At 32.5% G+C, this 13,981-nt stretch overlaps 3 protein-coding genes across 6 annotated transcripts; all 3 read left to right on the top strand.

Annotated features, from left to right (window-relative positions):
• The first annotated feature begins 153 nt into the window (after nt 1-153).
• LOC114401546 (beta-hexosaminidase 1-like) lies at nt 154-8,773 on the top strand. Of its 4 annotated transcripts, none has more exons than XM_028364067.1 (16): nt 154-694; nt 801-884; nt 1,287-1,322; nt 1,848-1,959; nt 2,067-2,137; nt 2,226-2,356; nt 2,835-2,851; nt 3,017-3,065; nt 3,514-3,614; nt 3,830-3,889; nt 4,341-4,374; nt 4,806-4,904; nt 5,177-5,236; nt 5,323-5,573; nt 6,199-6,345; nt 8,626-8,773. In XM_028364067.1, the coding sequence occupies exons 1-16, from the start codon at nt 332-334 to the stop codon at nt 8,649-8,651; spliced, it is 1,641 nt and encodes a 546-aa protein (XP_028219868.1). In that variant the 5' UTR covers nt 154-331; the 3' UTR covers nt 8,652-8,773. The 4 variants fall into 4 exon arrangements, 2 of the variants coding, with proteins under 2 accessions (XP_028219868.1, XP_028219867.1); XR_003664298.1 differs by lacking the exon at nt 8,626-8,773 and adding an exon at nt 7,322-7,339 and having other exon boundaries at nt 158-694; nt 6,199-6,449; XR_003664297.1 differs by lacking the exon at nt 8,626-8,773 and adding an exon at nt 7,049-7,187 and having other exon boundaries at nt 158-694; nt 6,199-6,449.
• On the top strand, nt 7,309-8,402 carry LOC114401547. The gene is made up of 2 exons (XM_028364069.1): nt 7,309-7,953; nt 8,156-8,402. The coding sequence occupies exons 1-2, from the start codon at nt 7,309-7,311 to the stop codon at nt 8,234-8,236; spliced, it is 726 nt and encodes a 241-aa protein (XP_028219870.1). The 3' UTR covers nt 8,237-8,402.
• A 1,802-nt stretch (nt 8,774-10,575) lies between the features above and the next one.
• LOC114401595 lies at nt 10,576-11,904 on the top strand. Its single transcript, XM_028364144.1, has 2 exons — nt 10,576-11,291; nt 11,513-11,904. Exons 1-2 carry the CDS (start codon nt 10,659-10,661, stop codon nt 11,591-11,593), a joined length of 714 nt encoding a protein of 237 aa, XP_028219945.1. The 5' UTR covers nt 10,576-10,658; the 3' UTR covers nt 11,594-11,904.
• Nucleotides 11,905-13,981: the final 2,077 nt, after the last annotated feature.

Genomic DNA, 13,981 nt, shown 5'->3' with positions numbered 1-13,981 from the left:
TGGTTCGGACACAAATAAACACCTGTGACACCAACGCCAATACCATGACATTGAAGTAACGTACACAGTCATATTTTATTTTATGCACTCAAAGAGAAATCTTCTTTGGAATCTCAAATAGTCTATATTATTTTCTTGTCTGTTGTGTACATTTAATGATTCTTACATTATCTTACCTGGCTAATGACTATGGTTGTTACTTACAGCGTCAGATTCCTCAATTTTTCTTAACCTTAACTGCTCCAGTAATCATGTTTAATACATTCACGTTCTCTTTTAGTGCTTCTAAGCGCTTCAAACCCCAACCATTCCTCGAAGTCTTCACAGAGCCATGGGGTTGTTGTGCATACCAACATCATCAAGTGTTGTTCTTCAAACATTGTTCCTCATCTGTTGTGCATTCTTTGTTTCTCAAGCTCTTGGGGCCAGAATCCCACAACCACAACCCCATAAGTCTCTTCCGTTCATTTGGCCTCTGCCTGCAAAATTCATCTTCGGCAATGACTCTCTTTCTGTTGACCCTGCACTTTCTCTCTCTGGCAATGGTGCTGCCTCTGCCATTGTTCGAGATGCTTTTGATAGATACAAAGGGATCCTGTTCAAGCATGGCGACAGATTCAGTTTTCTCAGAACACTGAGGCCTGTCTATGATGTTACCAAATTGAGCATCAATGTTCATTCCCACAGTGAGGAGGTGGGCTCTTTTCTTTCTTCTTTTTTTCTTTTTAAATTTTGTTTTGTTTTTCCTTTTCTTTGTTTTCATCAAGTTTTGATTTTGAGATTGGGAACTTCTGTTGCAGCTTCAACTTGGAGTGGATGAAAGCTACAATTTGTTCGTCTCAAGAGCCCAGGCGCTTTCTGGTGCTGGGCAAGTCACAATTGAGGTGTGTTTTGTTTTTATATGACTATGTGTTATTTGCTATTTGATTCGAATATTCAATGAGATTATGTTGTTTGTTGGGTAATGGATACTTAAACTCTGAAGGTTATGCTGTCCTTTTCCCTTCCTAAGTTAGAACTAATTTCCTTTTATATATGTATTTCTTAGTTTAATGCCGTAATTTTCTGTGCCATGAACAAGTCAACCAATCCGTCAACACCATTCTAAAATGCCACATAGTAGCAATTGGAATAAAGACTCTTATGGTGTTGTGCTTCCCTTCTTATGGTTAATGGACAGAAACAAATAAATTGCAATATGTGGTTTATCTTTTTATTTCTTTAATAATAGTCATTTCAAATTGGCCATTATTCATCTAAGTTTTTTGTGATTTTATTTATTGTAGGCAAATACTGTTTTTGGTGCATTGCGTGGATTAGAGGTATGTATGGAATTTGCATCTCAGTCAGCTCAAAATTCTCTTTGTCCTCTTTGCTGTTTAGCATGAAGTGGAGGGATAAAAGGAGTTGTACATACTAGCTATTTCTGGATAAATTTTGTTTTTTATTTTTTTAGATAACTTTCAAATTTTGTGTGCAATCTCATTTTTCATAATTTAGGTCTGTGTGTTTCTCTATACGATTGGCCAAATCTGTAATCTGCTCTGTTCATGTCTATTGGGTAAGATGTCAACAGTTTGAAAGAATGCAGTTCTTGTCACTCTTATCAGTGAAATTATGAACTAGCATTAACATATATAACTATTGGTATATACACAGTAAATTGCTTAAACTTAATTTTATTATATATTTTTTCACCTTCAAAATGAAAGCTGAACTATTATTATCATTGTGTTTCTCAATATGCATTGTGGGCACAGGAATCACTACCTTCTGAAAGATTGGCAAACTTGTTATGTTGTGCATGACCTATTCTTCATTTCTTTTCCTCTTTTGTGATGCACCAGACATTCAGCCAGTTGTGTTCTTTTGATTATACAACTAAAACAGTGCAAATATACAAGGCACCTTGGTCCATCCGAGATAAACCTAGATTTCCATACCGTGGGCTTATGTTGGGTGAGTCAAGATTTTGTAAATGAGACAAATTTACATTCTGCAAGTGTTCATGTGCTATGTTCTGAGGCTCTATTGACACTTGTGTTGGTCTTTTACTTATTTTGCAGATACATCAAGGCACTATTTACCAGTTGACGTAATTAAGCAGATAATTGAATCTATGTCCTACGCTAAACTTGTAAGATAAAGTGTATCCTAATTCCTAACTAGCACACCATGCTACTCTGTTTCATGTAATGCTTACATAAAAAAATTGTACACCATAGAATGTTTTACATTGGCACATCATAGACGAGCAGTCATTTCCTCTTGAAGTACCTACTTATCCAAATTTGTGGAAAGGTTCATACACAGAGTGGGAACGTTACACAGTAGAGGATGCATATGAAATTGTCAAGTAAGACTCTCCCCATTCCATCTCCTACCAATATATTAGCTTTCATTTTTTTTTTAAATCATAAGAAATTTATTGGCTACTTCTTCATAATGGGCAAGGGGGATTTACCAATGGAAACAAGTCGAAAAGAGTAAAACTTACTTGTCAAGTCTTTGATATGTTCATCTTCGCCTCAAACTATCTAGTTGCATAGAATATTGCAACTATTTATAAATCTGTCACTAATTTTGTAATCCTTAAAAGTTTTGATCTGGAAAATTTAGACAAAAATAATTGTATTAGAAGCTTGGTTAAAGGGAGGAGAGTGGAAAATATATTATTGTAATTCCAAAATAATATTATAGAATGGTGATGAATTGATCCATGCCTTTTATTACATTATTGCTTTCCAGTTACCATCTTTGACTTGGCTTTCTAAATCTAACCCGGACTAATACTTTGTTTCTCTTTTCATGTTTTACTTTGCCTCGATATAAAGCTTTTCCAAAATGAGAGGTGAGGTGTCTTAAAATCCTTTTGAAGTTTTTGTTTCATATTATTGGAAGCATTTTGCATTTTAGGCCATGCTTTTATATTTTTTGGGGTTTTTCTGTTCCTTTTATGCCTTCCATCTTTCTCAGTATCATGCAAAACGATGAGTATCTGCATCGTTTATCTCAGGCATAAATGTGATGGCGGAAGTGGACATCCCTGGTCATGCGGCATCATGGTAAAGCGTATCTCATGATCATATTTTTTCTTAAGATGATAATCTGGTAGATGAAAACCCACAAAGTTTCTTTTAAAATTTGGTATAGATATTTCATTCAAGAAATACTTATGTTTACCATAGGAAAGCTGAAGCTTTCTAGCTACGGATTGAATGTAGCTAGCTATCAAATTTTGCTCCCAATGGATTCCTATGCGTTGACATTAATTAGCTTTTCAATTTGGTTTATTACTGCTGGGAATTGATTATTTTCCCCCTTACATATTTGTTTGGTCTGATTATGACCTTGATGTGAGTCACTACCTTTTTAAAAAATATTTAAGCATTGATCCATTTATTTTACAAATTTTGTAGTTAAATTGGTTGCTGAAACAATTTACTATTTCTACTGACGCATATTGTAGACCAAAAATGTATTAAGGTTTCTCTTTTCTTCGTTTCTGTTTAGGGGGGTTGGATATCCCAATCTTTGGCCATCACCCTCCTGTAAGGAGCCACTAGATGTTTCGAAGAAGTTTACTTTTGATGTCCTTTCTGGTATTCTAACAGGTTAAGTTCCTATAAAACATGCATCAATATATTTAGCTTATATCTTCTTCCCCTCTACCTTGACCCTTGCTCTCTCTTACAAAAATATCAGTATTATGGGGTTTGTTAAAACCACCTACTGACCATCCCTAGTTATGCCCATATCTTTCTCTATTACTGTATGCAGTGATCTTAATAATTAACTTTTTTTCATTCGCCTTTTCTAAATTTTACAGATATGAGAAAAATATTTCCATTTGAACTATTTCACTTGGGTGGTGATGAAGTGAATACAGGTAATGCATGTCTCTCTTCTTGCAGCTGGACCTAAATAAGTTATTAATCAATGGCCTGAGAAACATTTTTATTGTTAGCACAACTTCAGATTAATGGTTATAGGAGAGAACTTAGATATAGTACCGTAGGTGCTTATAGTGGTATTCTCTAATTAAAATTGATGTTTTATGTCGATAACTGGCACCAACCTGTAATATTGAGTTTTAGTGCATAGGTTGCTGGGCAAAATTCCTATTTTAATTGGAGAAAAACACTAAAAGCACACAAGATACTGCACTTAATATTGTCCATTATATTGTTAAAATGTGTATCAATGCCCATGTGAGTGACTACTGACTTCACAACATTTATAATAATTACTATAATAAAAAGTATATTTTAGTTTAGTGTAATTTTTAAGCTATTTTGTATCAATGCTAACTGATTAGAAATTGCAATTTATTTTGACAGATTGCTGGAGTAATACTTCTACAGTGAGTAAATGGTACCAATCGTAACCTGTTATACTCATTCATTACATTATATGATTTTAGTTGCCTAGGGCGATAAAGGCATTGAGTTATCATGCTATGGAAACTCAACTCAAAATATGAAATTCAACTTGGCAAGTATTTGTTTTTATTTAACTATTCGAATCTGAGGGTGAGAAAAAGATATTTCGGAAGGGATTGTGATTGCTGCTGTATTCAAGTCACATCAGTTTTCATACTTCAGAATCAACTGAAATTTTGGGATTATTTGCTTGTGAAGCAAGTAGAGAAATTTATCCTCCCTTTTTTTTCAGCCTCTAAATTTTTAGTTTTGAGCATTAAGATGGTAGTCAATTTCCAGAAAATTAACATCGTGATCCATGAATTTGATTGATTGTCAATCTATCAAGCCCAATGTTCAGATATGATTATATCTCCGATGCAGGCTTCGGAATCACAACATGACTGCTAAAGATGCCTATCAATATTTTGTACTGAAGGCTCAAAACATAGCTCTTACAAAAAATTGGAGTCCAGTAAACTGGTATGATCTATGCATATATAGCATCATCGTTGTAACCAAAAAAAAGTATAGCATCATAACATAAAAACTCACTTATACCCTTAATTGATCCTTGATGATTTCTAGTATTTCAAATGCCAGTAATAGCTTGCATGCTCACAAACAAGACAATATCTATATTATTCCTACTGTGAAAAGTACAGTAACTATGAAACATTATTTCTATTTACTATATCATGTTCTTAAAATGTTGACATCTTTTTTAGATTTGAATTTTTTATGTAACTTCTCAGGGAAGAAACCTTCAATACTTTTCCAACTAAGCTCCATCCGCGGACTGTAGTGCATAACTGGTGAATTTCTGTCTAAGTAGTTGTATTTTTGTATGAAACTCAAATATCTCAGTTTCAGGATAAAGTATTCCAACTAAATACTGTAGGTTGGGCCCTGGGGTTTGTCCAAAGGCTGTTGCAAAAGGTTTCAGGTGTATTTTCAGTAACCAAGGTGTATGGTATCTTAACTATCTAAATGTACCTTGGGATGATGTCTATACTGCTGAGCCGCTAGAAGGAATACGGAAAGCTTCGGAACAAAAACTTGTACTTGGAGGAGAAGTCTGTATGTGGGGTGAGACAGCTGATACATCAGATATTCAGCAAACAATATGGCCTCGAGCGGCGGCAGCAGCAGGTTAGCTGCTTTACTAATGCAAAGTTGTTCACCATTCTTGTATTATTTTCTTAGTTTTACTGTTTAAGCCTATTCCTTGCCTATTGAATATGCAATACCTGTTTTCCTAACTGCAATTGCTAGTTCTGATGGATGAAGGAATTGGCACAGCTAGACTTTGTTTTGAAATGTAATGGCTTATTTATAAACTATAACTAATTGCTTCCTCCTTAACTGGGAATGACCAACCTACCTTGAGTACAATTGTTCATGTAGAGAGTGTCATTTCACTCTTCTATTTAAATAAAAATAAAATAGAGAAAAGCAAAAACAAAGTTTCCTTCTGTCTCACTCAAATAGAAGGTAAAATATGCAAGCCATTTGAAGGGTTCATGTATTCGATATTGCTTGCTTGATGTACCACTATCTGAATTCTGAAGCAAAAACAAGTTTCCTTCTGTCTCTCTTGCTTGATACATGAGTATGCATGCTTAAAAATCTGTCAATCTTTTGACTTCCTCACTTCACTTTATCATTTATCCATTATTAAATATAATTTAGGGAAAACTGGAAAGGATGGTGGGATTGGGAAATGTAGGGTGCTGGATCTGATCATGCAAAATTAACAATTACTTGTTTTCCCCAGAACGCTTGTGGAGTCAGAGAGATTCTACTTCAGGAAATGCTAACATAATTGCATTGCGGCGATTGCATTACTTCAGATGTCTCTTGAATAGACGAGGGGTTCCAGCTGCTCCTGTCAATAATTTTAATGCAAGAACTGCTCCTGTTGGTCCAGGCTCATGCTTTGAACAATAAACTTATCATGTTTATCTAGCTTGGGGTTAGTGAACGTTAGAGCTTAGTGAATTGTGGTGAATTTACAACATTCACATTGTAAGTTATTGTTGAATTCAATAAATAATACTTGTTCACTTGTTTATGATCTGTTTCTAATTGTAAATTTAATGGACTATTTTCTTTATGTTATAAGAAAGCTGTAAAATGATTGTCATATCACTTATATCTACTACTAATAAGACCGAAAAATCTAGAATCATTCACGAGACAGCAGAAAAAAGATGAGAAAACCATTATTATTTCATTTTATCATATATATAATAAAATTATTGACTTTTAAAATAATAGTTTTAAATTAATGTAAATGTTGATCCGTAATTAAATGACAATTTAAAATTATATTAATTATACTATTAGTGGTAATGGTAATAGACATTAAATTCTTAAAAGTATAGTAGGATATTTATGTAAAGAAAAAAAGTATATGACATTAGACAAGAATATTTCGGGTCAGTGAGTGGTTTTTTTTTTTAATATAGTCTTGATCTGTAGATTCTGTACAGCGTTTAATGTGTGATTATTTTCGAAGAGTTAGAGAATAAAAATATTTTTTTGGTGCTTTTAGTTTTACTCAACTTTTTGTTTCTGCATTATCTTCACTTACGAGTTTTTTTTTTTCTTTCTTTTGAACTCAGTGGGATTGTTCTTGCCCGGGCGTGCCGTTTCACTTGCTGGAAGTCTAAAGTTGATACGTTAAAATAGTTAATAAGCATAAATATGAATTCTTTCAAAATGCATGCATTAATTCCCCATTTAATATTGCAGCAGCCAACCATAAGCCCTTCACCATGCGAATAACTGAAAAGCCTCTTGTGTGTGTATATATAGTCCTCATACAACAATGTATTATGCAATTATCTAGTCTCTTGAGTACGTGTCTGATTCTTTTCAACATATGGCTTCCTCAGCTTCCACCAAACTGACTGTGAAATTGCTCATTGACTCAAAGCGTGAAAAAGTATTGTTCGCTGAAGCATCAAAGGAGGTCATAGACTTCCTCCTTAACTTGCTTCGCTTGCCTCTGAGTGCTGTCATAAGGCTTCTAAACAAGGATGGCATGGTTGGCAGCTTAGGCAATCTCTATCTAAGTGTTGAAAATCTGAACGACACTTACATGCAACCAGACATACACAAGGATGTCCTGTTGAAGCCAAGAGCTCCCATTTCTTCCCAGCAATTCTCTGCCCTTCTCCCAGCCAATGGTGATGACTCTGATAATCATAACGTGGAAGCTTCATTCTACACGTGTTCTAATCAACATTGCACCGGTGCTTATAATGTGACCTGTGATAACAAGACTATTTGTCCTCATTGCCGGTTTGTTATGACTAGTAAAATAACTTATGTTGGTAAAAAGGTTGCTGAAGACGTGTTTCCCAATAATAGTGGATTTGTGAAAGAAGTTGTAACTTACATGGTCATGGATGATTTAGTCATTCAGCCAATGTCAACCATCTCAAGTATCACTCTACTGAACAAGTTCAACGTCAAAGAAGTTGGTGCCTTGCAAGAGAAGGTGGTTGAGTTGGGGATGACTCAGGTATATATGTCATGCATTGTTATTTATAAATTTTCCAACTTCCTTTTAATTTAGCATAGACGTATAGCATGATTTACTTCTAGTATATGTTACTGAATAGTATTGTGTCACGAATGCTTTTTAAGATGGTGAACACTTTTATTTCCCAATATTTCAGTAATACTATTTGTCATTGATGTGTATTTTTGTCTTGACCGAACAGGGTGTCGATTTGCTTAAGGCTTCTCTGCAATCGAAGGCCGTTCTCACGAGTGTTTTTCTCAAGAACATTTCGGCAATCTAATGTTTTATACAATTTTGCATTTTCTTATATTTAATGTTGTTTGTCTTTAGTTAACTTAAGGTCTTTTTTAGTTTTGAAGTTTAGCCCTAGGGCTATAATATTATTTGCTCTGTCTATATTTTGAATCTATATTATTGTTTTTGTTCTACTGCAATTTATCTGTGAACACGATGATGTTGGGATTTATTATTGTTGCCAATTTACATCAGTGATGAAATTGGCTCAAATTCTTCAACCGTTCTGTTTGTTTTTTTGTGCCAGAACTCTACTTGGCATCCCCGTTTTTCATATCACAAACTCTGAAACTTGTAATTAAGTTATTTGAAATTGAAATTTTAATGTAAGAACTGCTCCTGTCAATAATTTTAATGCAAGAACTGCTCCTGTTGGTCCAGGCTCATGCTTTGAACAATAAACTTATCATGTTTATCTAGCTTGGGGTTAGTGAACGTTAGAGCTTTGTGAATTGTGGTGAATTTACAACATTCACATTGTAAGTTATTGTTGAACTCAATAAATAATACTTGTTAACTTGTTTATGATCTGTTTCTAATTGTAAATTTAATGGACTTGTGAATGCTTGCGCTTGTTCTATAAGAAAGCTGTTAATAACATAAAGTTGGAACCGTATCTTGGTTTTCTCATCTTTTTTCTGCTGTCTCGTGAAAGATTCTAGATTTTTCGGTCTTATTAGTAGTAGATCTAAGTGATATGACAATCATTTTACATGCAACGTAAATTTAATGGACTTGTGAATGCTTGCTTATGTGAATCTAACAATTTTTTGTTTGGTGAAACTCACAATTTTGGTAAGTAAAAAAAAACCCATCGATGAGCACATAGTTTATCTGTTGCGCACCATCTTATGTCCTTTAATAAGATTATTTAATTTAAGTGTCAAATTAATTTGTTGGGATAAAATTTGTCAAAAATTAAAAAGTTTAAGATAAAAAATAAAATTAAACCCAAAATTAATAGATTATGTACTAACAGTATACACCAATTCAAGAAATCAACATGTATGAAGAAGAATTTATTGTCTTTCATAATAAATTAAAATAACTACTTTTTTAAAAAAAAAATTATAATAACTCTATTAAAAGTCATACTTTGTTTCTTGACTGGTTGATAGTGCGTAAGTTTTCTGAAAAGTGTTTATAATCTAATTAAAATTTGAAACTAGTTACAATAATATCACAAAATTTTAAAAGTAAGAAAACAAAAAACTAACATCCTTCCCCTCTCTAAAATAGGCACATAATATTAATGAAATCTTACAATAGAAAAATGTCACGAATGCATATATTTATATTTGAAAAAATTTCTCTTCTCCACTTTCAACTTTCAATAATATTGCACCGTCTATTAATTGGTTTAATTGATTAAGAATATCTTAATTTTTGTCTCTTCTTAACAGGTCTTTATCAGTGTTTTCTCTCAAGAATAATATGAGATCTTGGTGAAAAAATTGAGATATCTTTTTACGATTTCAAAATATTTATTATTTATTTATTTATTTTTCCTATATACCTAATTAAGTAACGTGAGTAATGAATTGCCTTGAATTATCCTTTTTATATTCAAATTGTGTGATTATCCTTTTTAATAAACCATGATTTTATTATTTTTTAAATTTTATACTTGTCAATCACTTCATAAGTTAATTTGACCTAACATTTAATAAATTAACTTTTTAACTTCTAACTATGAGCTTTCAACTCATTTTTAGTTAATTTTATAAACATATTCATTATTATTTCATTTTATCATATATATATATATATAATAAATTTGTTGACTTTTAAAATAATAATTTTAAATAATGTAAATGTTGATCCTTAATTAAATGAAAATTTAAAATCATATTAATTATATTATTTGTGGTAATGGTAATAGACATTAAATTCTTAAAAGTATAGTAGGATATTTATGTAAAAAAAAGTATATGACATTAGACAAGAATATTTTGGGTCAGTGAGTGGTTTTTTTTATTCTTTAATATATTCTTGATCTGTACAGCGTTTAATGTGTGATTATTTTCGAAGAGTTAGAGAATGAAAATATTTTTTTGGTGTTTTTAGTTTTACTCAACTTTTTGTTTCTGCATTATCTTCACCTACTAGTTGTTGTTGTTTTTTTTTCTTTCTTTTTGAACTCTGGGATTCTTCTTGCCCTGGCGTGCCGTTTCACTTGCTGGAAGTCTAAAGTTGATACGTTAAAATAGTTAATAAGCATAAATATGAATTCTTTCAAAATGCATGCATTAATTCCCCATTTAATATTGCAACAGCCAACCGTCATAACCCCTTCACCATGCGAATAAGTGAAAAAAGCCTCTTGTGTGTGTATATATAGTCCTCATACAACAATGTATTATGCAATTATCTAGTCTCTTGAGTACGTGTCTGATTCTTTTCAACATATGGCTTCCTCAGCTTCCACCAAACTGACTGTGAAATTGCTCATTGACTCAAAGCGTGAAAAAGTGTTGTTCGCTGAAGCATCAAAGGAGGTCGTAGACTTCCTCTTTAACTTGCTTCGCTTGCCTCTGAGTGCCGTCATAAGGCTTCTAAACAAGTATGGCATGGTTGGAAGCTTAGGCAATCTCTATCTAAGTGTTGAAAATCTGAATGACACTTACATGCAACCAGACATACACAAGGATGTACTGTTGAAGCCAAGAGCTCCCGTTTCTTCCCAGCAATTCTCTGCCCTTCTCCCTGCCAATGGTGATGACTCTGCTAATCATAACGTGGAAGCTTCATTCTACACGTGTCCACATCACCGTGGTCATAACGTGACTTGTGATAATAAGACTGCTTGTCCTCAATGCCGGACTGCTATGAATAAAAAAGTAACTTATGTTGGTAAAAAGGTTGAAGATGTGTTTCCCAATGATAGTGGGTTTGTGAAAGAAGTTGTAACTTACATGGTCATGGACGATTTAGTCATTCAACCAATGTCAACCATATCAAGTATCTCTCCACTGAACAAGTTCAACGTCAAAGAAGTTGGTGCCTTGCAAGAGAAGACGGTTGAGTTGGGGATGACTCAGGTATATATGTCATGCATTGTTAATTATAAATTATCAAAATGTTACTCTTCCTTTTAATTTTTTATTGACGTATAGTATGATTTACTTCTAGTATATGTTACTGCACTGTGTGTCACGAATGCTTTTTAACTTGGTGAAAAGTTTATATATTGCACTTTTATTTCCATATATTTCAGTAATACTTTTTTTCTTTGAGGTGTATTTTTGTCTTGACTAAACAGGGTGTCAATTTGCTTAAGGCTTCTCTGCAATCGAAGGCTGTTCTTACGAGGGTTTTTCTCAAGAACAATGCAGCAATTTAATGATTTAATTACTTTGCATTTTCGAATATTTAGAGTTGTTTGTCTTTAAATATTTTAAACCCTTTTAGTTTTGAAGTTTAGGCCTAGGGCTATAATATTATTTGCTCTATCAATTATATTTTGAATCAATTTTATTGTATTTGATCTGCTGCAATTTATCTATGATCACGTTGAAGTAGGGATTTGTAATTGTCTCCAATTTTACAAGTATCTTCATTTCTAAGCTTTTTACAATTATCTGTACGAATTTTGAACCTATGCTCTTTTTGAAGATTAAAAACTCGCAACCATGATGTTGATGATTGGATCAGTATGTAAGACTCCGTTAGTTGTAATTTGCTTATATTGAGACAGGAAAGAGTTTGATTTACTTGTGATGAACTTGAATTAGATTCTTCAACCGTTTTGTTTGTAATTTCGTGTCATAACTCTAGTTCTTCTCATCTCTGTTTTTCCTGTGGTATTTCTGAAACTTGTAAATAAGTTATTCGAAATTGAAGTTCCTTGCCTTTTGTTTTCAACTTTGTCTGTTATATTTTAATTCAATGGACGAGAATAAGCAGCTATTATTGCAGGATCTACAGTTAAATGATAAATTACAAAATCTCTATCAAAGCAATAGCTTTAGCCCTTCAAAATTCCAAGCTTAACATAAATGAGTTTACTTCTACAATCTTTCCACGTTTCCCATTTAATATTGCAACTGCCGGGTGCCAACCACAAACCGTTGAATCTGCGAATAAGTGTACACAACTATTTTAAAAGAACACAGAGTAGTATACATCTATATATTGAGTGTTTGTTTGGGTAACCTTCTCTGTTCAGCATACATGGCTACCTCTTCTTTCAAACACACCTTAAAATTACTATTCAAAAAGAGGGTGTCAAAAGGTTTCTAAAAAAGGAATGGCATGGATGACTTTATGAAAGTGTCGAAACACATGGACCAGACTCCTTGTCCTGATGAGTGCGGGAGTATTATATATGTTGGCAACAAGCCTCCTGCAGAAGTTGTATTTCCCAATAAGAGTGGGTTTGTGAACGAGGTTGTAACTTACACATGTCAAGCATATCGAGTATAAATTTACTCAACAAGTTCAGTATCAAAGAGGTTGGTGCCTTGCAAGAAAAGATGGTTGAGTTATGGATGACTCGGGCATGTAAATATGCAAATGTCATTATAACTGTCCTTTAGAGTGTAGATTTACCATGCTTTACTGCTAATATATATGTACTTAGGATAAATAAGAATTTGTCACGAATGCGTGTAGTTGTGTGTGTGAAAATTTCTATCTTGCACGATGTATTTATTTATTTATTTGATAATAGTCATAATACTACTACTTTTTTATTTTTTTAACAGGGTGTCGATATGCTCAAGACTTCTCTGCAATCAAAGATGGTTCTTACTAGTGTTTTTCTCAAGAACAATAAAGGATCTAAGGATTAACTGAAATTACTTTTACGTCGTCTGATTATCAAAAGGTTAGCTCTTGAATAATGTATGCCATTTTGGTTTTAAAATTAGGTCTTTAGCTATATTAATATTTGCGGTGCATGCTTTTTATTACAATCTGATTGAATATTTAATATATTTGCGCTACTGCAATTTATTGAGTTATGATCATTAGGAAGTTTGATTAACTTTAAGTTATGATCATAAACTTATTAATAATTCACTTTTAATTATACTTGAATTTGAATTTGGTAGAAACCAAACATCTATAAAGCATCAAATGAAGATATGTGACTTCCAACGTTTGAAAAGCAACAATATTTTGTCACGTGGACTTCAAATCTATTTTTGAATTAGTAAATTTAATATTAATCTCTCAATTATGATTGTGCAATTTTGGGCTCTTAAATTCCAATTGCAAAATTTATTATCACCTAGGTTTTTCAAGTATTCTCCTATTTACAATTACACACTCCATCTTGATTTCACTTGTCTCTTTAGACTGAGCAAAGTGTAAATACATTTGTAAATATTTTGAGGTCAAAGACTTTTGTTTTACCTTAGACTAGACAACATTTCTGTCCCTTATTTTTTAGAATAAAATATATTTTTAATCCTTCAATTATTTAAAAAATTTGTTTTTAATCCTTGAATTGAAATTTGACTAATCTTTATTCCTAAACTATTTTTCTGTTTGACTTTTGATCATTTTATTAGTATAAATAGATAAATGATAGATTATAGACATCCTCACAGAAAATATGTATTCATTAATCACGTGAGCGCAATATTCCATTCTATTTTTTTTTTCAAAAGTACTAACAAAATATAAATTTATTTTCATTGTGTAATTAATTTTATATGCATGCTACTTGTTTAAAAAAATACATAAGAATCAAATCAATTACGAAATAATTAACCAATTTAATAAT

The sequence above is a fragment of the Glycine soja genome, chromosome 20 (assembly GCF_004193775.1).
Source record: "Glycine soja cultivar W05 chromosome 20, ASM419377v2, whole genome shotgun sequence".
Taxonomy (NCBI): domain Eukaryota; kingdom Viridiplantae; phylum Streptophyta; class Magnoliopsida; order Fabales; family Fabaceae; genus Glycine; species Glycine soja.
Note: the sequence above shows the minus strand (reverse complement) of the source record. Positions and strands in the feature narration are given on the sequence as shown.

Excerpts from the sequence above, each read along its gene's own strand:
- LOC114401595 (XM_028364144.1), top strand. The coding sequence starts at position 10,659 with ATGGCTTCCTCAGCTTCCACCAAACTGACTGTGAAATTGCTCATTGAC. Across the intron at positions 11,292-11,512 it reads TTGAGTTGGGGATGACTCAG|GGTGTCAATTTGCTTAAGGC; the intron begins GTATATATGTCA and ends TTGACTAAACAG.
- LOC114401546 (XM_028364067.1), top strand. The coding sequence starts at position 332 with ATGGGGTTGTTGTGCATACCAACATCATCAAGTGTTGTTCTTCAAACA. Across the intron at positions 3,066-3,513 it reads CCTGGTCATGCGGCATCATG|GGGGGTTGGATATCCCAATC; the intron begins GTAAAGCGTATC and ends GTTTCTGTTTAG. Across the intron at positions 5,237-5,322 it reads CGGACTGTAGTGCATAACTG|GTTGGGCCCTGGGGTTTGTC; the intron begins GTGAATTTCTGT and ends TAAATACTGTAG.
- LOC114401547 (XM_028364069.1), top strand. The coding sequence starts at position 7,309 with ATGGCTTCCTCAGCTTCCACCAAACTGACTGTGAAATTGCTCATTGAC. Across the intron at positions 7,954-8,155 it reads TTGAGTTGGGGATGACTCAG|GGTGTCGATTTGCTTAAGGC; the intron begins GTATATATGTCA and ends TTGACCGAACAG.